This window comes from Aethalodelphis obliquidens, unplaced genomic scaffold (assembly GCF_003676395.1).
Source record: "Aethalodelphis obliquidens isolate GAN/ISIS:26980383/991018 unplaced genomic scaffold, ASM367639v1 scaffold58, whole genome shotgun sequence".
Classification (NCBI taxonomy): Eukaryota; Metazoa; Chordata; class Mammalia; order Artiodactyla; family Delphinidae; genus Aethalodelphis; species Aethalodelphis obliquidens.
Genome location: NW_020838002.1, coordinates 11241369 through 11268034, shown reverse-complemented (window position 1 = coordinate 11268034; position 26666 = coordinate 11241369). Strand labels below are relative to the sequence as shown.

General features: G+C 43.6%; 1 protein-coding gene across 1 annotated transcript; it reads right to left on the bottom strand.

Moving 5' to 3' along the window:
- Window positions 1–3907: 3907 nt before the first annotated feature.
- On the bottom strand, window positions 3908–16560 carry CUNH17orf78 (chromosome unknown C17orf78 homolog). The gene is given in 7 exon segments (XM_027087094.1): window positions 3908–5205; window positions 8168–8290; window positions 8889–9013; window positions 9988–10045; window positions 10047–10138; window positions 12859–13146; window positions 16500–16560. Coding segments are annotated over 7 exon segments (825 nt in total). The 3' UTR covers window positions 3908–5127.
- Window positions 16561–26666: the final 10106 nt, after the last annotated feature.

Here is a 26666-nt window from a genome sequence, read left to right as displayed (position 1 = left end):
ACTTTAGCAACTTTAGCCACTGGGTGGCGCAAATTCATAAGAGTCTGGTGAAAGTTTTTGTACTACAGACGGAGGTGCACCAAGTAAGGGAGGGTAAGCCTGTGAAAAACCTTCTGGAGATTGAAATTTATGTCCTATAGACATGGATTCAAGGAGTGCAGATTAAGAGACATTTTTTGTATTGGATCACTGGCAAGTCGGGTCAGTGAAAAAGGGAAAGAAAAAGAAGGAAAGGAAAAAGAAAAGTGTTGGGGGAAAAAAAGCATTGGAATAAGGAGAAGGAAGAGAAAGATGAAGAGACAAAGAAACATGAGAGAAAAGAATAAGTCTAGAGAGATGAATTCAAGTGTTGTCAACAATTGCAGGTTGGGCCCTCATTGGTTTGCATGCACCTGGTAACCAATAGCAACTTTGATGTAAAAGTAAAGGTTACCTCATTTTCTTCTAGAAAGTCAGTTATGCTACCCTCAGCTATCCATTTAGTGGTGTGACATCGTCAGTAATTTCTTTGAATGTCTACTATGAGCATGGTGCTTTGTTGAATACAAAGTAATGTAGAGAAATAAAAGTTAACACAGACAGAACAGGCTTCAAGCAGAAGAACTAGGAAGTATACATAAAAAGAGCAACTTGAGGCAGCATGAGGGCCAGGTGTGAACTCTGGGAAAGGATTCCTTTCTGAGAATGCAGGGGAAGAGTGGAGGCAGGAGGGGAGGATCAGAGTGCAAGGGGAGGAAGGCCCGTAAGGCCATCAACCTGAACAGGGCAAAACAAAGAAGGGCTCCTGACTGCTAGTCCTAAGTACACATAGCAACTCTTCCTTGGAAAATGGCTAGTTTGGGACATAATGTAGGAAAAGTGCTCTAGGTCAGAATCTACTGGACTGTGCTTAAAGAGTCTCCAAAATAAGAGGGAGGGGTGGGGAGAAAAGCGTGTAGGGCTAGAACCACCTTAGGTCCCTCTCTGGTTAGTAACCCCTTGCACTAGCCTGGGTGTGCAGAGAAAGAGGGTTGCTGGCAGCCTGCTCAGGCCTGTCAGAGACCCAGAGAGGCCTAGGTCACTTTGCTTTTTTTTTTTTTTTAATTTTATTTATTTATTTTTGGCTGTGTTGGGTCTTCGTTGCTGTGCGCGGGCTTTCTCTAGTTGCGGCGAGCAGGAGCTACTCTTCGTTGTGGTGCGCGGGCTTCTCACTGCGATGCTTCTCTTGTTGCGGAGCACGGGCTCTAGGCACATGGGCTCAGTAGTTGTGGCTCGCGGGCTTAGTTGCTCCACGGCATGTGGGATCTTCCCAGACCAGGGCTCGAACCCGTGTCCCCTGCATTGGCAGGTGGATTCCTAACCACTGTGCCACCAGGGAAGCCCAGTCACTTTGATTGTTGAAATCACAGGTAGATCTTAAAAAATGAAGAAATGGCAAAACAGAAATATAAAATTGTGTATTTTAAGTGCTTCCTTTGAATAAAGTCATGCTTTTAACACATGCACAAATACAACTATTTACTGAATGTCATTTTGCAATATCATCACAAGTTTAAATTGCAGGTGTCTGTGAATGTGCTTTCTCTGCCCTAAGCAGCTACCTCCTTTAATCTTTGGGCCTATCAAAAAGTACTGGGGTGACTCAGACTCTTAAAAAAGGTAGAATGACTTTCAGTCCTCTCCAGCCTAAGACTTGAAAAAAACACAACTTCATACTTGTGCTAACTGGAAATATGGTAGTAATATATTAGCCAAAAGAGGGAGACAGGTTTAAAATGGTATGAAGAGTATGGTGGTGTTTGTTTAACATATGTAGCTTTTTATGTATATGTGTATATATTTATAATCTGTAAAGAGATGCATCAAAGTGTTAGTAGTGGTTATCTCTGGGAAGAAGGATTAGCTATAATTTTTTTCTTTTATTCTTTTTACTTTCCAGTATTTTCTAAACATTTTGATAATGAGGATGTACTTTAATAATCAGAAACACAATGTGTGATGAGAAAGAATTTGCAGTTAAAAACCTTGCTGACTAGTCACTTCCCAGAGGAATAATTGGCTCCCCATACAAATGGCATTTTATCAAGTTGAGTCTATAGCTCAGTCTATAGTGGTGACAGGGAGTATTGTGCCCTGCTGTGAAGTGATCTGCAGAGAACAGACTTGAGGACACGAGGCGGGGCAAGCTGGGACAAAGTGAGAGAGAGTAGCATTGTCATATATACACTACCAAATGTAAAATGGATGGCTAGTGGGAAGCTGCTGCATAGCACAGGGAGATCAGCTCAATACTTTGTGATGACCTGGAGGGGTGGGATAGGGAGGGTGGGAGGGAGGCTCAAGAGGGAGGGGATATGGGGATATATGTATACATGTAGCTGATTCACTTTGTTGTACAGCAGAAACTAACAACATTGTAAAGCATTTATACTCCAATAAAGATGAATGAATAAATAAATAAATAAATACAGAGGATGCCTATAGGGAAAAAAAGAATAAAGGTCACTTCCCAAGGTCCACGTGGGAGTTCTCCCTTCTCTTCCGCTCTCTCTCTTATCTTTTAGTTTTCAAAGATCTCCACTGGTAAGAGAATACGATATTCAAAATTGTTAACTGATTAGGGAGTCACAAAATCCTCAAAGGGACCTTGCTTTGGCTGGGGAAACAAGTCCCCAAAGCAAAACAAACAATTTCCATTCCATTGGTGAATCTCTATAAAGAAAAGTCACTGTACATGTTACCCAAATTATATTCTTGCAGTAGACCTAATGAGTGTAGACTCTGCCACAGGTTTTATCTCCTGTTTCTGGATTAAAGGAAACGACATTCTCTGGTGGGTAAAGCCTGGGAAGGTGGGAATGAATGTAGGTATCAGTCTTAGACCAAGAGCTTTAAGTATGGAATGTTTTAAATCATCCTCCCTAGTGGTCTTGAGAAGGAGCGGGTTTTTTTCCCCCTATTTCATGGTTAGACTGAGCCACAGATGGCAGGATAAACTGGAGGTGATGCTGTGAATCAGTGGAGGGTGATACTCATTTATTCAAATGCCAGCCTCAGTGGTCTTTCCTTTCCGCCTAACGTATTTTCAAAGCATGCTCTGTGGAACTTTAGGGCACCTAGAGGATCTCTAGGGCTTCCTTGAAAATTATCATCATCCATGCTTGGTTCCGTCTCTTCTAGGGTTAGCTTGAATATCAAATCAGGGCTTAAGGCTAGATGTCGTACCTTTTTGGACAGTACTTAAAGTGAAAGAAAGGAGGATATGATTTGTATATGTTGTTGTTGTTACCAGAGAATTAAGAAAACAATTACTTAGGAATAGGCACATTTCACCAAAATGAAATGGAATGGTTTCAGACGCATGAAAAGAATCAGGACAACACCCTTTGTATCCCTCATGCCAGTCCCTTTTTCACTGAAGCTCTATTTTAAGGTCAGCTGTTTCATGCCACCATCATAATAAAAACATTTCCAAAATGCAGTTTTTAGAACACAGGTTTGAGTAGTAATTTTGAATTTGTAAGATTAGTTGGGGACTTCCCTGGTGGCACAGTGGTTAAGAATCTGCCTTCCAATGCAGGAAACATGGGTTCAAGCCCTGGTCTGGAAAGATCCCACATGCCGCGGAGCAACTAAGCCCGTGCGCCACAGCTACCAAGCCTGCGCTCTAGAGCCCACGAGCCACAACTACTGAGCCCGCGTGCCTAGAGCCCATGCTCTGCAACGAGAAGCCACCATGGTGAGAAGCCTGTGCACCGCAATGAAGACCCAATGCAGCCAAAAATAAAAAATAAATAATTAATTAATTTTAAAAAAAGGTTGTTGCAAAAATTCATTGTTAGGTAATACTCAATTAGCTTAACATTGAAAGTATTGATATATTAGTTGACAGTTTTTTACTTAACATGTTTAGAAAATTTCGCAAGTAGGACAATTTATAATGGTAAAACAAGTAGAATATTCTTTGATACACAAAATAGATTGTAGATGTCTTGTTTCATTGTAAAAAGTCATGCATTGTAATCCATAGTTTTGAGTTTTATGAAAAATTACAATGTATAAATAAAAATCTAATTTCATAATAAATTCTATAAACTGAGCCTTTCTTAAACTATCTCTTAGCTGAGGTAAGGGCAAGGAAGAAACCACAGCTAAGAAATACAGTAAAATATTGCATAGAGTATTAAAATAAAAACCAGCTGTTTCACTTTCTCACCAAACTCATTTAAGTAAGTCAGACTTGACTTATAGCCATGCCTCTGTGAGAAAGAGCACATAATCATGTTCCTCTGGAATCCTTGTTCAGAATGTCTGCGGCTCACTGTGATGGTAAGGTATAATGTCAGACCAACTTTAGGAATTCTGGATTATCAGCAGACCTTGTCTGGAACCTATTTGATTTTGCTTGTTTGCTTTTGTCTTTTGGCTGTGCTGCACAGCTTGCAGGATCTCAGTTCCCTGACCAGGGATTGAACCCAGGCCACAGCAGTGAAAGTGCCGAGTCCTAACTACTAGACCACCAGGGAATTCCCAGTCTGGATCCTATTTGTACGCAGTCCCTAAGTGCTTTGGGGAATGAGTCACGAGGAGGACTTTTGGAACGCTTAGGGTCACGTTCCCTTTCCCAGTGTGTGGAGGGCTGCATGTAGTGGCAGAGGCTAAGTCATAAAGCCCTATGAATGCCAGCCTGGGAAAACAGGAGCCCCACCCTCAGCTGGCTGAGAGCCAGTGCGCGTGAGGTCAGCAGAGAGGACAATCGAGGACTTGGTGAATGTGCCCCACCAAGGGCTGCTTTGCTCAGTTCCTTGGAGGCTGTGTTTAAACCTTTTGTCAAAGAGAGTAGTGGGTCCATTCATAGTGCTCAGAGGGAAGACTTTTTGTTTTCATTTGATGGGGTGAAAAAAATATCCATTTTTTGTGGGATTACCAAGTGAATTTCAGAGGCTTGTGGCTAAGTCAGTAGCAAAGGCATGAGAGTAACTCTGGAGCCCAGGCTTCCCCCTCATTGGCCTGGCATTACTGTCTGGTCGTAATGTCCCTGCTGAAGATACGAGGGTAAGATTAGCAAGAATCTGCCCATACTGATTAATAGTGGGGAGAAGACAATGTAGTATCTTTCATTCAGTGTGTGAGGCAGAGCAGAACTTTTCAGAAGTATGTCTCATGGACCACAGTGATCTCTGCAGCTTTCTTGGGGCTTGATGATTTGGGAGCATCTTGTCCAAGCTAGAGATTGAAAGGAAATATGAAAGATAAAGAAGGATGCAAATGGGTATTTCTTAATGTACCAACAAAGAGATAGCTTAGTACTAAACCCTGTGCACATCATTTCGCCTTTGTTACCCATCAATTCTAGGAAAAGTTATTGTGCTTTACACTGCGAAAGTATCAGCAAAGTGCACTTATGTATGAGAACCTACAGTTTGTTGAAACCAATAACCTCCTAATAAACAGCCCAGCCATCCCTTGTTTGACCGATTTGCCTTGAATGGAAAGGGCCCTGGATGTGCAGCTACTTTGGATCCCAGATGCACAGGGATTCGACTTCATTCCTGGAATCAGGCCCAAACAATCTCACTCTGTTTGAGAAGGGGCAAAGATCTGGGTCAATGTGGACCACATATTTTTTACTAATCCCATCCCACTCTCATTATACCGTGCCCCACCTGATTTTGTATGTACTTTCTAAATGCTTAACTGTTTATGAACATAGACTCTAAGCCTCTTGAAGGCAGGGAACTTCAAGGCTTTCAGTAAAATTTTGTGGAAGAGATGAATATGCCAATAAATCCAGTATAGGAATTAAAAGACCTGAATTTTAGTTCTGTTTCCACTAGGTGTGTGACCATGGGAAAGTCAATAACCTTTCTAAGCCTTAGTTTAAGTATCAGTAAGATGTAGATACCTACCCTAGCTACTTCCCAGGATTTTTATGAGGCTCAAATGAGGCAGTGTGTATAAAATTTCTTTTTTAAAATTAATTCCTTTATCATTTAGTATCTTATTTTGTTCATGGGAGAAATTCAGTCAGAGTTGCTGTTACGTGGCTTCTTCTAATTCTGGACTAGACTTTTTAGTCCCCTTCAGGCCTATTTCTTTCAATGTTCAGTAGAAATGATAATGTTGATTGGATTAAAGAACTAAAAATACACTAAATTATAGAATTATACTGATTTACCTGGGCTCATCATCTAACATTAGCAGAAACAGGATTATAGAAAATATTAACCTAGACCAGAGATGACAAATAAGTTGGCATTGGATACCTAAAGCACTGTGATAAAAAAGATTGATGCCATGCCTGGGTGGAAAGAGTGCCATGCTTGATTTTTTTTTTTTTTTAAATATTTATTTATTTATTTATTTTTGGCTGTGTTGGGTCTTCGTTTCTGTGTGAGGGTTTTCTCTAGTTGCGGCAAGCGGGGGCCACTCTTCATCACGGTGCGCGGGCCTCTCACTATCACGGCCTCTCTTGTTGCGGAGCACAGGCTCCAGACGCACAGGCTCAGTAGTTGTGCCTCACGGGCCTAGTTGCTCTGCGGCATGTAGGATCTTCCCAGACCAGGGCTCGAACCCGTGTCCCCTGCATTGGCAGGCAGATTCTCAACCACTGCGCCACCAGGGAAGCCCCATGCTTGATTTTTTTAAATTGAGATTTAATTTTCATATAACATTGTGTAAGTTTAAGGTGTCCAGCGTGTTGATTTGATGCATTTGTAAATTGCAGTGTGATTACCACGGTAGCTTTAGCTAACATTCCATCACGTCACATAATTACTTTTTTGTGGTGAGAATGTATAAGATCTAGTCTCTTAGCAATTTTGAAGTGTACAATATGGTGACTGTAATCTCTATGCTGTGCACTAGACCTCTGGAATGTATTCATCTTCCAGTTGCACTATGCTTGATTATTATTATCATTATTATTTTTTGGCTGCATTGGGTCTTCGTTGCTGCACACGGGCTCTCTCTAGTTGCGGTGAATGGGGGCTACTCTTAGTTGCGGTGCGCGGCTTCTCATTGTGGTGGCTTCTCTTGTTGTGGAGCATGGCTCTAGGTGCGTAGGCTTCAGGAGCTGCAGCACATGGGCTCAGTAGTTGTGGCTCACGGGCTCTAGAGCGCAGGCTCAGTAGTTGTGGCGCACAGGCTTAGTTGTTCTGCGGCATGTGGGATCTTCCAAGACCAGGGATTGAACCCATGTCCCCTCCATTGGCAGGCGGATTCTTAACCACTGCGCCACCAGGGAAGTCCTCTGCTTGATTATTGATATGTGCGGTTGACATGGAACTAAAGAGTGTGTCCCATCCTGGACTATATAATCTTTGAGACCCATTCTCAGTGCTGTAATTCTACAAAAGTGGCCACCTTCTTTAATTTAAAAAAGTATTGGAGACCTCATCTCTTTGTTTCAGTGGGTTTTTAGATGTAGAGAAGGCACCCATCACTTTCTTGTAGTCAAAGGCTGAGTCCATTCCTGGTGGGAAAACTATTTAAAGCAGCCATGCTGAGCCGGTGGTGTGGTGTCTGACTTACACACTAAAGTGCAATATGGATTTATAATCCTGCCAGGAAACCCCAGGGCAGGGAAGAAAGAAGGTGCTTTGCCAAGTATTCAGGCTGTGTTCAAGTGTGGTGGTTCCTGAACTGTGTTGTATGTCAGAGTTACCCATTGTATGTCAGAGTTACCCAGGGGCAGGGATGGAGACGTAGGTTGTGGGCTCTGAAGCTCTTACAATTTCAGGGACCCTTTTTAAAGCAAAAGAATACAGATTTTAAAAATACAAATTGGATTCAAAGCCTTTGTGCAGGTCCCGTGGGTCCTGAGTTTAAGCTTCATTAATTTCACAGTAAAACCACCTCTACTTAGGGAGCTTGTTAAAAATCTAAAAAAAAAAAGACTTCTCTGGTGGTCCAGTGAACAAAAATCTTAAAAATAAGATTCCTGGTCCCACTCTAGCCATTCTGATTTATTATATCTGATGCCCATAAATAGCTATTTTCAATAAGTACCCTATTGTATTATGACCCTGCAGATGTTAAGAAAACAGTAGTACAAATACCTGCCCATTTCCTGACACATAAAAGAATTACCCACATTTGCTGCATAATTAAAGCAGCTTCCTGTCTCGCAGGATTTATATATTAACCCCATTTTCTCTAGGCAAATGACAATAGCCATACAGAGAACACTTTCCTTTTTGGGCTGAGAGTCAGTCTGGGATTCAGCTACACCAGGTTGCTGGCCTTCCTTTCCTTGCCTTCTCCACAACCTCTGGCATTGGCATAGCTCTCTGGCTCCTAGGCATTGACTCTGAAGGGAGAAAATGACCTGGTATTAACTTCAGGTGGCTGCTGTGCATCTGATTATCTTCCAAACCTCACATCGGGCCATTTAAAGAAAATCATCTCTCTTGTTTTTTTTGGCTGTGCCACACGACTTATGGGATCTTAGTTCCCCAGCCAGGGATCGAACCCGGGCCTGGCAGTGAAAGCATGGAGTCCTAAGCACTGGACCTCCAGGGAATTCCTGAAAATCATCTCTTCTAAGGAAAAAGAAAATATACATTCCTATTGGCTCTATCCTCCCTAGAGAATGCACAAGTACAGCAGAGGAAAGGAACTTGCATTTAGCAAGCACCTCTACGTGTCAGGAGCCTTTCCCACAGAATCTCCATTAAACTTCATAACCACCATGAGAGGCAAATCTCATTAGTCCCATTTTAAAGATGAGGCAGCTGCAGTTGGAGAAGGCAAACAACCTTCTCAAAGCCACTCAGCTAGTGAGTGTAGAGTGGCAGGTGTGTCCAGACTCCAAAGTCTGTGCTTTTCTCATTATGCCAGCCTGCCTCTGGGACAGAAGGAGGTGTTTATAGATCAAGCCCAAGGACCCAGTACATCAGCAAACTTACAGGGCATGGGACTTCAAAAATGATGAACACTATAATGGCAATTCCCCTGAACAACAAGGTGACTGCAATCAGAAATTTGACCACGATGCTCCATTTCTGCCTCTTCTCTAGGTCCTCATCTGTGTCTAAAAAGAGAGAGAGGAATAGAAAAGGGAGAAAAGAGAACTTGAGAGAAGGAAAAGATTGACCTTTTGACTTGAAGGTCTCCTGGCTCACAAGACGAATAGGGGCCCAGCCTGATTCAGAGACAGAGGCTGAACTTCCAGTTCAGAGTCAGGAGTGGAGTAGGCATCATGGGCTCTGCTCTAACCTCCTTTGCAGTCTCTTCCCAGAGTCACCTTTACTAGGATTTGGAATTTTTCCATGATCAAGTAGGATTGATTCTTGCACTGCTTTCATGGAAAGAAAAGTTACGCAAGGGAGTCTGTCACCAGCAGCCCTCTCAGGGTCTCTGTCCTTGTGCCTCGACACACATACTGTATGGGATTAGCAAATCACATTTCCTATGCTCTTCTCAATTTAGTGGGGCATGTGAGGGACAGAGGTAAATTGCCGTTGTTTTTGGGTCATAAGCCAAATTTGGGGACAAATGGCTCATGTGCATCTTGTTATTACTAATCTCCTATTTACGTTTCTCCTGTTGGAACTGGGATGTAACCCAAACTGAAATCTTACAGAATTTGAGTCCTGGCCAATTTAGGGAGGGCTCTTTGTAAAAACAATGCAGATGAAAACATGCTTCTTGGTTGTTGTCATCACTGTAACGAGTGCTTAGAGTTTAAATGTCGCCTCTCTATTCACACGATGGCTGGAATTACCCACCACACCAATACCCTTTATGCTGTCCCCGAATCTGGCTACAAGGTGAGCTCAACTTGTGTGGAGGTGAAGGATTATTAATAGTGTCAAGCTACAAACATTTCTGGGACCTTCTTCATAGAGACGCTGATTTTTTTTCCATAAGAAATGGAGTGATTTTCTAATGCAAACTGTGTAACTTCTCAACCTCCAGGAAAATCCTAGGAGACCCAGGCAGGTGTTGGGACTGAAAATGTTTCTTTTTCTTTCCGTTCTTGTCTTACCTCTACTTATTCTGTACCTTGTTTCAGAGGACTAGAAAAATCATCAATCCTTGTAGTTTTCTCTCCTTTTTTTCCCAGGAGTTACGAAGGTGGTAGTGGTGGGAAAAGTCTCTGATGAAGCCCCCATCACTGGGTAGACCTTACAGTGGGAGATCCCTGGTAAAAAAGCTATAAAACAAGAAAGAAACAATGAAAGGACAACTGAGAAAACTTTATCCTGCCTTTGATTTTACCTGACAAAACCCTAGCTCTACCCAGCTGATATGAACTTCTAACTGTGGCCCCATCGATCTGTCCATAGGTTTAAAGTGTGGGCCTTAATAATGCCAAAGAATAAATGAGGATAGAGATACTAATAAGATATGGATTAAATTCCCATGGCGCCTTTGACTAATGTACGTTCAGAGTGAAGGAGTATGGCCATACTCGTAAGGGCATAATGATAATAAGGATGGAGGGTGTAGCACCACTGAAAGTTTCCTTCTTTAAAAAAGATGGCTCCAAAGTCCAAGGAAGAACATGAAGTAGCATAATTTGCCTTAATGACTGCGGCAGGTCTGTCTAGTGGAGTCTTAAGTCAACGACTTTGAGAGAGGTTTGGGGAAAGGGGGAGCTGGAAGAAGGGGAGAACTCCCAGCTTCATGTACCCCTCAATTTCATTCTTTCAGCAAATATTTAAAAATGAATATCTAGTATGTGCCAGGGACTGCTTCCGTACTTTGGATATATCAGCTGGGTACCTTCTACCATGGGAACAAGCAAGGGGGAAGGAGGGCTGAGGGGGGACTGGGGGAAGCAGACAATAAGTACAGTAAGTTTTATGGTTTGTTAGAAGGGGATAAGTGCTACGAAAAGAAACAAAGTAGAGAAAGGTAAGGGGGCAGTCGGAGGGGTGCGGGTGGGCAGTGGTTGGGCGACCTACAGGATAGGCTGGTTTCATTGAGAAGATGAGAATTGAGCTGAGACTTGAAGGAGGTGAGGGGATTAGCCAAGCAGATGCTGGGGAAGTAGGCAGAGGGAACAGTGTAAAAGCCCTGGGGCAGAGTGTGTCTGGCATGTTTTAGTTTTAGAGGAAGAGCGCAGAGGCCAGAGAGATTGCAGTGGAGTGAGCAAGGCGACAGTCAGGAGATGAGGGAGTTTCTGAAGGAAATGGGTCCATATCACTTAGGGCCTTGTAGGCCAGTTTGAGGACTTTGGTTTTTGTTCTGCTTGAAGTGGGGATCCGTTGCAAGTTTTTGCGCAGAGAAGTGACCGGATGGCTTTGTTTTTAAAGGATCAGTGGGTTGCTGAGTTGGAAACAGACTGTAGTGGGGGGCCTGGGAGAAGCAGAGTAACCTGTTAGGAGGCTCTCGCAGAATCCAAATGAGAGGTGATGGTGACTCAAACAGCTGTGGAAAAGATGGGGTGCAGATGGATGCTGGCTGTGGTCTGGAACCACCTTCACGTGCCTCCCAAATTGATCTAATCCAGTTCCAACAGTGGTTCCTATTCTATTTTTAATGGCCTCCTGTCATTGCCTATTAAATTGAGATCTGTACGTCCTACTTGACTTTTCTGAATTATTCTCCCAGGTCTTAAGTCTGTGTGAAAATGACAGTTCTTTACTTCAGAGGCCAGTGGGCACAGTACCAGGTACTGTACACAAATTATAGGGGAAGTAGTCCTTGATCTGTTTAGTCAGGAAGACAGTGTTGGCAAAGATAAGCAGAGACAAAGAGCCAACAGGCTCAAAAGGAAAAACAAGAGAATTATGTGGCATTTTTTTCAGCATAGTGCCAGTCAGTTCTCTGAAGTGACAGCATATGTGTTTCTGGGTCAGATGAGATGAAGATAAATCTCACTCTGGAAAAGTAACATATAAGTTCTCTGAGTTTTGGTTTCCTTATCAGCAGGATGGTTATAATAAAATAATTCTTGGTCTACCTATTTCACAGGAGTGATGTGAAGATCGGAAACAAAAATGAGAAAGCAGGTGTGAAAAACACTTTGCAAACTGAGTGATATTATGATTGAAAGAGGAGGCAAAACCTAGAGATCCTGTCTCTGCATAGAAGAACTGTGCCCTCTAGCCACAGGGATAATGGGATTTCAGTGTGGCATGTCTTCCCACCTCCTGGGAGCCACTGTTTCAAAATCTACTTAATAGGCTTTTCATCCGTCAGTGTAGTTCCAGTTCTGCCCAGCTTCTAAATTAATGTCCATCCCTGTTGGCAGCTCAACTTAGGTCTCATCTGCTAGGTAACTGAGTATTAAGGTGGAGCAAGTTTGTAAATACAAGCAGTCTATTCCCAGTGCTGATGGAATCGCAATATTAGCTTTTCTTTGGCTAAGAATATTTGAGCAAGAATTCCCCCACTTTAAGGAGGTCTACAAGAAATGCAAAGTTATGAAATGGATAATTTAGGGGATGATGCTTTATTACAAAATAATTCATTTTAAATAGGGAACATTAGGTACATTATATTTAAGTGGAAATCTCCTTTAGAGATTATTCTGTAATAATACTAGCAGGTTGAAAGGGCTATTTGAGAGGCCTGACATATTGATGTTGGGCTTACATATCTAGAAATTAGATCATCTTGTCAAATCTCTCATCTGTAGCTATGGAAACTGAGCATTGGAGAAATAAACACTTGTTTGATGTTATTTCTCTTGTATGCCACAGTTTCTCATGGGGTAAACAGACCATAGGAATCAGTTCATACTAATCAAATTCCAAAAAGCCTAATCCATGCACTAAAATGACATTTTAAAAATTTACATAGATTTGCCTAAAGAGAGAGAGCTAATCCATTTCCTTGAGGCTTTAGCTGCTATTAAGCTCTACCTGCCTCCAAGGACGTCAGCCAGAAGGCAGCGCCTACCTCCATCGCATTTTCCAATCTCACCTTTGCCTGTCACAAGGGATCCAATCTGAACCTTGGATGTGAGGGTTAGGTGACAGCTCGGGGGGGGGGGCAGTGCTGTTTCTGCGGGGAACAGCACGACTCTCAGGTTCTTCTGAGTGTGCTTGACCTTTCGCCTTTTTTCCAAATATACAAGGTTGACTTTCACTTTGCTCCTAGAACCAAGACACTGCAAGGTAGCCACAGCCTGATTTAGGATGAATGTGGGCGATTTGGCTTCTGTCCGAGCTTCTGGAAGGAGAAAAGCCAGGTAGGAAAATGAAGCCAGTTCTTAATCTGAATGGTGCCCAGCCAGCCCACTTCTGTTCATGGCCCACTGCTGTACTTTCTTCTCTTTTTCCTTCAGTTCTTCCTCAGCATGTATCTATGTACTAAATATACAAGCCCTGCCTTTCCCCCTTCCTGCCATGGGTCCCATGAAGATTGGTGACTGCAGTAAATGCAGCCCAGAGAGATGCTCCTAGGTTGTTTTTTCTAACGCAGAGCCGCTTGAGTGCCGCCTCCTTCTCTTTCCTCACCCCGTCTCTTTGATTTATGCAGCCACGGCTTAGGTAACAACAGTTAATTAATTTATTTATATTGTATAAGTGAACATTTTAGTTTTTAATTTACTTTTTGTTACATGTATCTATTCTTTTTCAAATTCTTTTCCCAATTAGATTGTTACAGAATACTGAGCAGAGTTCCCTGTGCTATACAGTAGGTCCTTTTGGTTATCCATTCTTTTTTGTTTTTTGAAGAACTTTTTGTTTCAATTAATCAATTTATTTATTTTATTTATTTTTGGCTGCATTGGGTCTTTGCTGCTGCATGCGGGCTTTCTCTAGTTGCATTGAGTGGGGGCTACTGTTCGTTGCGGTGTGAGGGCTTCTCATTGTCGTGGCTTTGGCTTCTCTTGTTGTGGAGCGTGGGCTCTTCAGTAGTTGAAGCACACGGGCTCAGTAGTTGTGGCTCGTGGGCTCTAGAGTGCAGGTTCAGTAGCTGTGGTGCATGGGCTGAGTTGCTCTGTGGCATGTGGGATCTTCCTGGACCAGGGCTCGAACCCGTGTCCCCTGCATTGGCAGGCGGATTCTTAACCACTGTGCCACCAGGGAAGCCTGGTTATCCATTTTTAATCTAGCAATGTGTACATGTCAGCCCCAAACTCCCTAACTATCCCCCCTCCCGACACATACACCCTTCTCCCCTGGTAACCGTAAGTTCGTTCTCTAAGTCTGTGAGTCAATAGCAGTTCATTTAAAAATGGGTTTCCAGGGACTTCCCTGGTGTCGTAGTGGATAAGACTCCGTGCTCCGAATGCAGGGGGCCCAGGTTCGATCCCTGGTCAGGGAACTAGATCCCACATGCATGACACAACTAAGAGTTCACATGCCACAACCAAGGAGCCTGCAAGCCGCAACTAAGGAGCCCGCCTGCCACAACTAAGACCTGGCGCAACCAAATAAATAAATAAATTTTTTAAAAAACACAAGATAAAAATGGGTTTCCAGAAAGCCTCACAGGGGGATACATAGCTTTTAAACAGGATATTTGAGATCTGGGCTCGGACTGGGGGAGACAAGCATCTTTTAAAGGTAAAACTGTTCAGGAATGGCAAAACGATTTTTCAAGGGCCCATTCCCTACCTCGCATTAGCATAGCCCTTTGAGAGGAAGAGACCAGGCAGCAGTTCCACCTGGCAGCTGCTGTCTCTGAGTTCTGGGGGAAAAAAAAGGTCAGGGTTGACTGGGTACTTCTGCTTGAGAATTCTGGGCACTGGAGAGGGAGATACAGAAGAATGCAGCTCCTTCTCATACAACTTGCACTTGGGGAGATCAGACATTCCCTCAAAAGGACTTCAAGATTTATGCAAGTGGGAGTTAGCCTAGTACAAAGAAAACTGGGTACCAGTCTATTATCCTTAGGGAAAAAGAAGGTAAAAGAGTTAACTAAGTTAATGAAAGACTAACCAACCCATTCCTTCAAACACTGCCTATTATTTCTTCTCCTTCCTATCTACCTTCTTGTATTAAAACTTTTGAAAGTTTAATAAGTGTATCGTTGGACAAGATATCTTTCCAGGTTCCCATAGAATGATAGGTTAAATGATAGGTTATAGTTATTTATGCTTTTTGGCACATAACTCACAGGGTGTTGTGAGTTTTCTTCATTTGTTAAATTTGTTACTGCTGCACCTTATGCTGTTTGGCCTTAACTTTGGTCAGCTAATTTTAGAGATGAACTGTTTAGGACACTTTGAAAAATCATGTCTTTTTTTTTTTTTTTTTTTTGCGGTATGCGGGCCTCTCACTGTTGTGGCCTCTCCCGTTGCGGAGCACAGGGTCCAGACGCGCAGGCTCAGCGGCCATGGCTCACGGGCCCAGCCGCTCCGTGGCATGCGGGATCTTCCCGGACCGGGGCACGAACCCGTGTCCCCTGCATCGGCAGGCGGACTCTCAACCACTGTGCCACCAGGGAAGCCCAATCATGTCTTAAATAAACAGTTATCAAAGAGCAGCAAGCGGTGCCATTCCACCCTCAGACTACCCTTTCTCAGCTCTTCCCATCCACGAGCATCCCCGTCTATTTGGATGTAATGCCTTTAAAAAGGAAGACAACATCTTATGAGGGGTTATGAATTTAGGAGTCTTAGGTGATGACAATACTGAAACTCTGACAGTACTTTGCAGGAAAGAAAGCCATCTAACAGTGAAAGGAATTTTAATGTTAGTTACATGAACAAAATGGAAGAATGCGTCACACTCTCTGAAGACTTCTTACCATGAAACAGCTCTCTCTCTGAGTTGAATAACATGGAGAAAACATCATCTGCTAAGTATTGGCTGTATCTCTATCTGGCGGAATAGATCCCTAAACACTTGCTAGGCTTCTCTTTGGATTTCCCAGAATACTAGGCTAGAGAAGTACTTAACCTTTCTTGTTAGCATCATAGGATGTAATGATTAGGCTGAAAACCAAGACGGTATCCGTGTTAGCTTGGGCACATTCTCCTTGTAGAGACAGTACACTGCTGGTCTGTCACAGCCACCTATAGCCTCGTCTCTAAATTCTTGCACTGCCTGGAACCAAGTTTGACCCTGGGAGAGTCTGGTTCCACCCTAATTATTTTGCCACATTTCCTGACAGAAGACAGGACCAAGTTTGTTTGTTAATGATTGATTCAGAAGATCTTCACCTGACTTCACCGCTGGTGCCGACGTAAGGAGCTGTAATTACCTAGAGCTTTCCCCGGGAGAAAGGGCATAAACACCCAGTGATATGCTTTACAAATACTCGCAGAGAGACACGTAGACATTCGCATACATGCTCACTGACACAGGCACGGCTATTCACACACCGACATAAAGAGATGGAGAGATTTCTATTAAGGAAAGTGATTTCTAGAATAGAGCAGGAAACTAGGACTGAGTGAGTCAGTGAGTTACACTGGTGGGGGCGCTGGACTAGGAATCAACAGAACTGGCTTCCAGTTCAGCCCGTGTGGTTAAGTGTGGCACAGTGAGAAAAACTTCTTGACTTCTATGGATCGCAGTTTTCCCCTCTGTAAATGGAGCGTTCCAACCCAGTGATCTCTAGAATCCCTTCACAGTTATAGACATAAACTTACCTTAGTACGGACATACCTGTCTGGTTTTGCACATTTTCACACTCCCGAATAGTGAAGTGAGTGTAGGTGGACCACATTCCTATGACTACTGGGCTGAGAGGTTGTGAGGAAGAGCTAAGTACACTAGCTGAGTGATCCTGCCTGCAGTTTGGGAAGGCTTTCCTACACAGATAACTTGTAGAAGATTTTTCTAAAATTGTATCCTTTAGATTTTTCTAAAATTGTAGACTTTGTGATAGCATAGCTAGGGGGATCATAGCAATAATGAAGATCTACTAAGACCCTCTGAAGTCTCTTTACCCACTGTGAATGTACTTACTCCATTGGAGCCATTATAAGTTTGATTATGGGTAAGAAGGTTCTAGAGGCTGACGCTCTGATAATGATGTAAAGGGAGCTTGATTCAAGGGACTTTCCATAGGATATTTCATGAGGTCTGAGTCAAAACATAATTTAAATACTACCCTGTTTCCTGACATTTTAATTCAGGTTGAAATCTGGCTAAATTGAGCATGAAGGGAAATCTTGGGAAAACAGAAAGGACAGAGGTGTCACTGAAGGACATGTTTCCTGAAATGTGGACGGAGGGGAGGAACTGCTGAACATGCAGCCACAGTGCCTTTCATTCCTTCCTTCTGCAAGTCTTTTTTTTTTTTTTTTTGTAGTACGCGGGCCTCTCACTGTTGTGGCCTCTCCCGCTCCGGACTCACAGGCCCAGCGGCCATGGCTCATGGGCCCAGCTACTCCGCGGCATGCGGGATCTTCCCAGACCGGGGCATGAACCCTTGTCCCCTGCATTGGCAGGTGGACTCTCAACTACTGCGCCACCAGGGAAGCCCCTTCTGCAAGTCTTTATTATGCACCTACTGTGTGCCAGACACTATTCTAGCAGTGAGCAAGGCCAAGTGTGAGTTCATGTGAAACAATGGGAAGCAGACAGTAAACATGGTTGAAAATAAAATAGTACAGAGGGCTAACAATAAATAATATACAAATACACATACAAGATAATTAAAGATTGTGACAATCATCATGAAGCAACAAACAGGTGATGAGGTGAAGGAGGAATGACAGAGGACACTTTATTTATTATTATTATTATTTTGGCAGTTTGCAGGATCTTAGTTCCCCAACCAGGGGTTGAACCCGGGCTCTCGGCAGTGAAAGCGCAGACTAACCACTGAACTACCAGGGAATTCCCGGAGGCCACTTTAAGTAGGGTGGTCAGGGAAGACTTCTCTCAGGAGGTGGCATCTGAGCTAAGAAAACCAGGAGAGTGGATGTTCTAGAAGCCAAGAAAGGAGGGTGATTCAAGGAAGGAATGGATTTGTCCACTGGACAAACTGTCCGCTGGATTTGACAATTCTGTAAGAGCAGTTCCAGCGGCATGGTGGAAGTAGGAGGCGGCTGAGAGGGAATTGGAGGTGAAGAAGTGTAGATCATCTTTGAAAGACATTTGGCTATGGAACGGAGGATAGAAGTGAAGCCAGCCGAGTAGAGGTAACATCAGTGCCTCAAATCTTGATTGGTCCAGACCAGCACTGTCTCAGTTGCCTGATTGTCCTAGCAGGGCTGGTGGGCAGAGAATAAAGGGGCTCCACTGCCTTTCCTGGGCTTCATGGTTTTTGCTTACTATCTCTTTAACGTAATTGCATTGTTCTCTTTTCCCTTGTGGTGTCAGACATGTTCCCCTGCTGTCTCTCTGTCTGAAATTTTCTGTAGATTAGTTCCTGGATGCCCTGTTACAGTGCTGCCACCTTGGAGCAGGGGTAGGAAAGGCTGTGAGGGCTATTCTCGTTCTCTGTCACAAGGTGGCAGAAGAGCTCACTCTTCCCAAAAGACACCTTGTGCTCGTACAAAATGAAGCAGAAGTTTTCTTTTACCCACTCTCAGACCCTTCCCAAAAGTCAGCCTGCAGGTTGGAGCAGCCATACTGTGGGGTACAGAGAAGTGGGAGAGCTTCATTAACGAGTCAAAATATCCAGTAGTAGAAAAAACAGACCCAGAACTGTTTCTCTACTACTAGACATTTTTTTCTTTCCTGTTACAGACATTTTGACTGGTTTTCTAAGTGTTTGCAGTATCTGTGGAGGAGAGGATTTCTCTCCTGATCTCATTTCCCCACAACAAAAATTTCAAATTTAGGAGGAAAAAAAGCTATAACATAGGTGAGTTTTATGTTGCGTGCAGGTGAGAGATGTAACTCTGGAAGATAGTAGGAAACAGGTGGGTCTGTGGGAGGAGTACTTAGGCTCTGTAATTGACTGAATCACTTTGAGGAAGTCACTTACCTTCTCTGGCCTCTGTTTCAGTTCCTTTAATGAAATGGTTGGACAGGATGATTTCGGAGGCCTCTTCCAGCTCTAAAATTATCATCTCAATGCCACACTCTGCTACTCTGTCTTTTAAGGGTGTATGTTTTTTATTTGTTCGTTTGGATTTATTTTAAATTCTTTTATTGTGGAATATAGCATACATATAGAAGAGTATATAGGACATAAGCATATTTGTAATAATAATAATAATGTGAACATTACGTAATCATCACCCAAAGTAAGAAATTGAACATTGCCAGTAGCTAAGAAGCTCCTTGTATGTCTGTCCCTCTGGTCACACTCCTTTCCCTTCTCCCAGTCATTATTTTCCCATGCTTTTTAAAAATAGTGAACTATCGGGGCTTCCCTCATGGCGCAGTGGTTAAGAATCCGTCTGCCAATGCAGGGGACTCAGGTTCAAAGTCCTGGCTGCGGAGCAACTAAGCCCGTGCGCCACAACTACTCTAGACCCCGTGAGCCTCAACAACTGAGCCCACGCGCCACGACTACTGAAGCCCGCGTCCCTAGAGCCCGTGCTCCACAACAAGAGAAGCCACTGCAACGAGAAGCCCGCGCACCGCAACGAAGCGTAGCCTCCGCTCGCCGCGACTAGAGAAAGCCCACATGCAGCAACGAAGACCCAACGTAGCCAAAAAATAAATAAATAAATAAATTTATAAAAATAGTGAACTATCTACATATGTATCACTAAAAATACTTAAAAATTTTTTTACCTGCTCTTGCACTTACATAAATGGATAGATCATACCCTATGTTTTTTAAAGTAAACTTTTTATTATGTATAACACAAAGTGAATACACCTCTCTTTATGTTGTCTCCCAGTCACTACCCACCATCAGGAGTAACCATTATCCAGATTTTTTACCACCACAGATGAGTTTTGCCTATTTTTGAACTATGTATAACGGGAAACACACTCTTTTGTGTCTGACTTTCTTTGCTCAACATTATGTCTGTAAAACTCATCCATATTGTTTCGTGTACCAATAATGTGTTCATTCTCATTGCTTTATAATATTTCACTGTATGAATGTACCATAACTTATTTATCTGTTCTACTGCTGAGAGACATTGGGTTGCTTCCAGTTTGGGGCCATAAGGAACAGTGTTCCTGGGCACATTTGAAAGTTTCTCCAGAGTATAAACCCAGAAATGGACACTGGGTTATAACATATGCAGGGTTCAGCCTCACCAATTAATGCCAACCTGTTTTCTAAGATGTTGTCCCCATTTACTCTCCCATCTGCAGTATATGAAAGTTCCTGTTGTCCCAAAGGGGCCGAATTGCCTTTTCAGTGTGGTACAACCATGGGACCTAGCAGGGCCAGGCATACCCTCACAGTGCCAACCCTTTGATTGATGCTTCAGCCACAGCCAGTTCTCCTGTTTACTTGCTCCCTACAAGTAAGGGTAAAGGATTCAGATTAACCCTAGGTCCCTGATCACATGCTCTGTTACCCTGGGAATATTGGCCTGGGGTAGTGAATTTAATAACATAATCATTCCTGAATTCATTGAGCGTCCATAGGATATTTTGTTCTTAACTGAACACTAGTGGAAATGGAGAGGGGCCCAGAGAGAAAGGGGAAAGTAATATTTTCAGCATGCCTACTATGTTCCAAGTTTTGTACTAGAAACTTTACATTTTGGTTATAACATTTAATCCAAAACACAACCTCACAAGGTATGTGTTCTACCTCAGTTTTATAGACAAGGAAACTGAGGCTCAGAAAGGAGGTCATTTGCTCAAAGTCACGGAGCTGATTAGTGACAGAGTCAGGATTTAAAGCCTGGTTTACTTGATTAAAGAACTCAGCCCTTTACAGTGCAGAACACAGAGAAGGCTGTGTCCCTGCTGCTCTGTTGGCTAAGATTGCCAATACCAAGAACCAGTTCTTCTCAGGTCTGCTTGCCTGTATTCACTCCCAGAACTATGCTAGTCAATTGATATGGCCATCTCATTCATTGATTTAAACTACATTTTATTTTCATTCATTTTGGTTTCCTTTATCCTCTTTCTTCCTTTTCGGTTTTTTTTTTTTTTTTTTTTTTGCGGTACGCGGACCTCTCACTGTTGTGGCCTCTCCCGTTGTGGAGCACAGGCTCCGGACGCGCAGGCTCAGTGGCCTAGCCGTTCTGCGGCACGTGGGATCTTCCCGGACTGGGGCACGAACCCGTGTCCCCTGCATCGGCAGGCAGACTCAACCACTGCGCCACCAGGGAAGACCCCTTTTCGTTTTCATTAAGAAATTTGGGCACATCAGCACAGTAGTTCCACTGATAGACAAGACTTGTGTTGCTGTTTCTACTTGCTGGTCTAGTATGTTAACCAGAGGTGAGATTTAAAAAGACAGGGATGGGGCTTCCCTGGTGGCGCATGATTAAGAGTCCATCTTCCAATGCGGGGGACATGGGTTTGAGCCCTTGTCTGGGAGGATCCCACATGCCGTGGAGCAGCTAAGCCCGTGGGCCACAAGTACTGAGCCTGTGAGCCACAACTACTGAGCCCACATGCCACAACTGCTGAGGCCCACACGCCTGGAACCTGTGCTCTGTAGCGGGAGAGGCCACCGTGGTGAGAGACCCGTGCACCGTGGCGAGGAGTGGCCCCCACTCGCCGCAACTGGAGGGAGCCCGTGCACAGAAATGAAGACCCAATGCAGCCAAGAATAAAAACAAATACATATGGGCTTCCCTGGTGGCGCAGTGGTTGAGGGTCCGCCTGACGGTGCAGGGGACACGGGTTCGTGCCCTGGTCTGGGAGGATCCCACATGCCGCGGAGCGGCTGCTCCCATGAGCCATGGCCGCTGAACTTGCGCGTCCGGAGCCTGTTGCTCCGCAATCGGAAGGGCCACAACAGTGAGAGGCCCGCGTGACGCAAAAAAACAAAACAAAAAACAAACAAAAAAACAAATACATACATTTATTTTAAAAAATAATAAAAATAGGGCTTCCCTGGTGGCACAGTGGTTGAGAGTCCGCCTGCCAATGCAGGGGACACGGGTTCGTGCCCCGGTCTGGGAAGATCCCACATGCCGCAGAGCGGCTGGGCCCGTGAGCCATGGCAACGGGAGAGGCCACCACAACAGAGAGAGGCCCGCTTACCGCAAAAAAAAAAAAAAAAAAAAAAAAAAAAATAATAATAATAAAAATAAAAAGACAGGATGGGGTCTTCCTTGGCGGTCCAGTAGTTAAGACTCTGCGATCTCTGGTTGGGGAGCTAAGATCCCCCATGCTGTGCAGCCAAAAATAAATAAATAATAAATAATATAAAAACCTGTCTTTAAAAAAAAAGACACTGAAATCTTCTGGCACAAGTTATGATACAGGGAAACTTTAAGACTGAAGGGATGAAAAGGATAAAAGGAAGTTGAGCAATGGCTCAGTTTTCCTTTAAAGGCTCTACAAAAATTATTAGTGTATTTTATTATTTACTGTGTTTCATATATAATAATAGTAGTGGAGGGTGAAGGTGTTTGTTTGGGGTAGACAGGTGAGAAAGAAGGAGGAGAGGTAGCAGGAGAAATGCAGCAGGAGAAAGCTAGGTCGGACACGGGAGAAATGGAGACGCTGGGGAAGCTGAAGAGAAGGTGAGGCAGGAGCAGGGAGTAAGCTCACCGGGAGCGCTCTCACAGGCCTGCAGGAGAGTGTGGTCAGAGATGAGAAGGTTTAAAGCTGATCAATATAAAGTGTTAGGGGCTTCCCTGGTGGCGCAGTGGTTGAGAGTCCGCCTGCCGATGCTGGGGGATGCGGGTTGGTGCCCCGGTCCGGGAGGATCCCACGTGCCGCGGAGCGGTTGGGCCTGTTAGCCATGGCCGCTGAGCCTGCGCGTCTGGAGCCTGTGCTCCGCAACGGGAGAGGCCATGGAAGTGAGAGGCTCGCGTACCGTTAAAAAAAAAAAAAAAAAAAATGTTAGAATCCCAGGATCGGGCAATACCTCAACAAGTTATTTTCCCTGTCTTCAGATAAAGGTCCCCTTATACTTTCTTTAGGTATTTAGTTATGAAGTGTATAGGACTTAGAAAGGGCTTTTTTTAAAAAAAAAAGATGCTGGAGGTGTCATGTAAGAGGCAGCTAGGCTTTGGTGACTGCCAATTATGGATAGCACAGATAGGGACTGGAAGTGTCTGGGATTGGATAATAAGGAGGGAGGGAGAGCTGATATGCCTTGTGAAAACCCAAGTGTCCATGTGAAAACATCGTGGGGAGTCTCCACTGGGAACACTGTCCTTCGTTGTGTAATCCTACCTTTCATCATCAGGACCAGACTTACAAGGTGGCCTCCCTGAAGACATTTTCTGACCTTATGGTGTGAAGTTCCCTCAGGCTTTTAACCCTGGACAAACCTGAACGGTTGACTAGAGCAAAGGAACATAGTGTTCTGATAAGGCCTTAGTGTCTTCTTTTTCTTCTGTCTTGCAACTGGAGCCTCAATTCTGCTCAAGGCACTGACTTTCTTGATGAAATCTGTCCGTCTGTAAAGCAGCTAAGTATCCTACTGGAGGTTTTGCCTCCCAGAAGTGACCTGAAGATGGACAAGCAGACATCAGGAGCAAGTGGCCTCTCAGGTACAGAGCCAGCCTTTATTTTAGTCAATGAAGCCCGTACGAATATCTCTACCTAGCTATGGAGGGGGAGTACCACACTATAAGACATGCTCTCTGCCTTTAAGATTAAAATTCAGCTGGAGAGCTAAAACCAACATAGACACAAAAAATTTTAGCCTAATGCTGAACCACGTGGTGGTGACCAGATTGCTAGAGGAATTCAGAGGAAGGATAAATCAGTAGGAGCTGGACATGTAAAAGAGATCTTCTTAGAGAAAATGGGCTCCTAAGGACTAGAAAAATTCAGAAAATTAGGAAGGGGGAAGGATGAGTTTGCCAGCATAAGCAAAGGTAAGAGTAAGCATGGCAAGAGCTGGAAGCCGGATAAGAGTATATGTTCTATATTGGGAACCAGTGGGAAATAACATCCCAGTGTATCCCCTATCCTCTGTCTTAAAGGTCCATCACTGACATTGCCACTTAAGGAATTTGGAACCATGGCCAGAGAGCCACCAGGACAGGGTGCTCTTCATGGGTCCATTTTCTATTCGGGCGCTTTCTTTCCTCCTTTGGTTCAACTTTGGCCTGACCTGACAGACTTTCCTGTCCAGGAAGTACAGGTGTGTACAATGTGTAGGACACATTGCTGTTTATCAGAGACATGTGGTAGCAAAGAGGGGGACAATAATGATAAATCCTAAACTGTTGTTCTTAACTCCAGGGTGAATAATTACTGCTTTAAAAAGAAGTCTACAGTGGGGCTGGGAATCTGTATTTTTAACAAGCACCTACTGATTCTGTTTCAAGATGGTCTGTGGAACATACTTTGAGAAACACTACCATAAACTAAAGTAGAATTGACAATGAAGTGCTAAAATGTCCCAGACAATGACACACATACTGTTATGTATTTCTGGGCTTACTCAGATTTGAGAATTTATTCTCTCCTATCTATGGCTCTTATAAAACTTACATGGTTATCATTTAAGGAATAAGATCTAGACGCTCTGTTTTGGTGTTTAGTTTTGTCTTCCCAACTAGATTGGGATCATCTTAAAGACAGGGATGCCCTCAGGCTTTTCTTATTTTCCCTGTAGTAGGGTGAGAGACCATCTTTTTTTAAAAAAATTTATTTATTTATTTACTTATTTATTTATTTTGGGTGTGCCAGGTCTTAGTTGCGGCGTGCGGGATCTTTTAGTTGTGGCATGCAGACTCTTAGTTGTGGCATGCATGTGGGATCTTGTTCCCCGACCAGGGATAGAACCTGGGCCCCCTGCATTGGGAATGCCGAGTCTTACCCACTGGACCACCAGGGAAGTCCCGAGAGACCATCTTTAAGGTTGGAAGGTAGCTAGAATTCTTAGGAAAAAGTCCCTGATAACTTTATCTAACCTTCTTGAAAAACCTGAAGGCCATTTGATATTTGGGAACTTTTATTAGTTTTCTAGGGCTGCCGTAATAGAGTATTACAGACTGGATGGCTTAAACAATAGAAGTTAATTTCTTCACAATTCTAGAGGCTGTAAGTCCAAGATTGTGTCAGCAGAGTTGGTTTCTTCTCAGGCTTCTCTCTTTGGCTTGTAGATGGCCATCTTCTCCAGCAAAACAGCCACATTCTGGTAAGTGCTTCATCAACTGTGATTCACAGATGGTCTTCCCTGTATATGTGTCTGTGTCCTAATCTCCTCTTCTTATAAGGACACCAGTCATTTGGAATTAGGGCCCACCTAATGACCTCATTTTAATTCAATTTCCTATTTAAAGAAAAAGCCTATCTCCAAATATACTCACATTCTGAGGTGCTGGGGGTTGGGACTTGGACATAGAAATTTTAGAACACAATTCAGCCTAGAACACAATTCAGCCCATTACAGCCTCTAGTTTCAGCATCTCGAAATGTGCCACTCACTCCCTTCTGTCACACCTGTTAGTCTTGTATAAAGTTCTCTCCACCCTTTAGCTTTCCTCCTCCACTTTTTACAGACATAAGCTTGTGTGGCAAGTACTCATGAAACAGCTCTAAAGAGCCTGTAGTAGAGATAGGCAGGTTGTGGCATGCACCAAACAGCACAGCACTTAGGAGGTGTTAAAATTCCAGGTGTACTGTCTTAGAGACATACCTCTCTGCCCAGTTGTCTTACCGTTTGATAACAATAATTAGATTATTATATCACATGTAAGTGGTGTATCCTAACTCATTCTTCATTTTCTTTCACGGCAGCTCATTCATTAGGCCTTTCCTTGGCTAGTTCTTTAGAGAGCTCAGTTACTTCAAAAGTTCAGTGAGGTCAAAAAGCAGGCCATGTAAGGGCTTGCTGAAGTTTCCCATAAGGACAGTGTTTGAGCACCACTCCCTGGTTTTGCAGTGCTCCTGAGGCTGATAAACAGCAACACGGCTAAGAAAGAACCTATTATACGTAATAGGAACTAGGAAAGGTAGATGAAAAATAAAACAGGCAACCTCAAGATTTCTGGTTCTTTACAAAGTCACTTCTTTCATAGAGCACTATCAGGGAGAGGCAAAGCTTCCCTCTTCCCAGGACTTTTTTTTTTTTTTTTTCCGCGAGTCAGTCAAGTCAAACATCTTGTTAAACCTTGAGGTTTTGCTCAGTTATCTTTACATCGTGATTTTCCGCTCTTTGTTCAACTGACAGATGTACCTAATGACAGTTATTGTGAAACATGGGTCACTTCTCTGTAAAGTTCACATTTTCTTTCTAAATTTCTGTTTCCAGTCTCTATTATTTTAAAGTAGGTTGGTAAACTCTTGGAGGAGCCAGCACCTAGTGGTATGACGAGGGCTCCTAGATGAATACTCTTTCCTGTTGACCACCCTTTCCATCCTCCTGCTTCTGCTTCCACCCAAGAACTTCTGACCTCAGGTGGTGTATCTATACCCTATTCACTTTTTGCCCTCTGGCACAGAACTTCTTCTGGCACCAAACTGTCATCCTCTGTGCCTCTGGACCTTTAGCACAAGCTTGTGCAAGGATCAGAAAAGTACTCTGGGCAGGGTTGGAAGGAGTTAAACTCACCCATTCTTCTGAAGTGCAATTTTCTCTAATTTTCTTTCTCTCCTGCCCTATAGTTGTATTATATGTTGGGACTCTTTCCAGTTACTATTAATTTTCAACACACAGCCACCATGAAAGTCCTGCTGTAAAATAACTGGCAAAACTAGAAAAATTGGTTGGCTGCTTCTCAAAGGCTTGGTGTAACCACCGTGGAGGTGGGGAGGCACGCTCCTTTCGGAGAAGTCAGGAGTTGACTGCCATCACTTTCCGGGCTCGGGGCA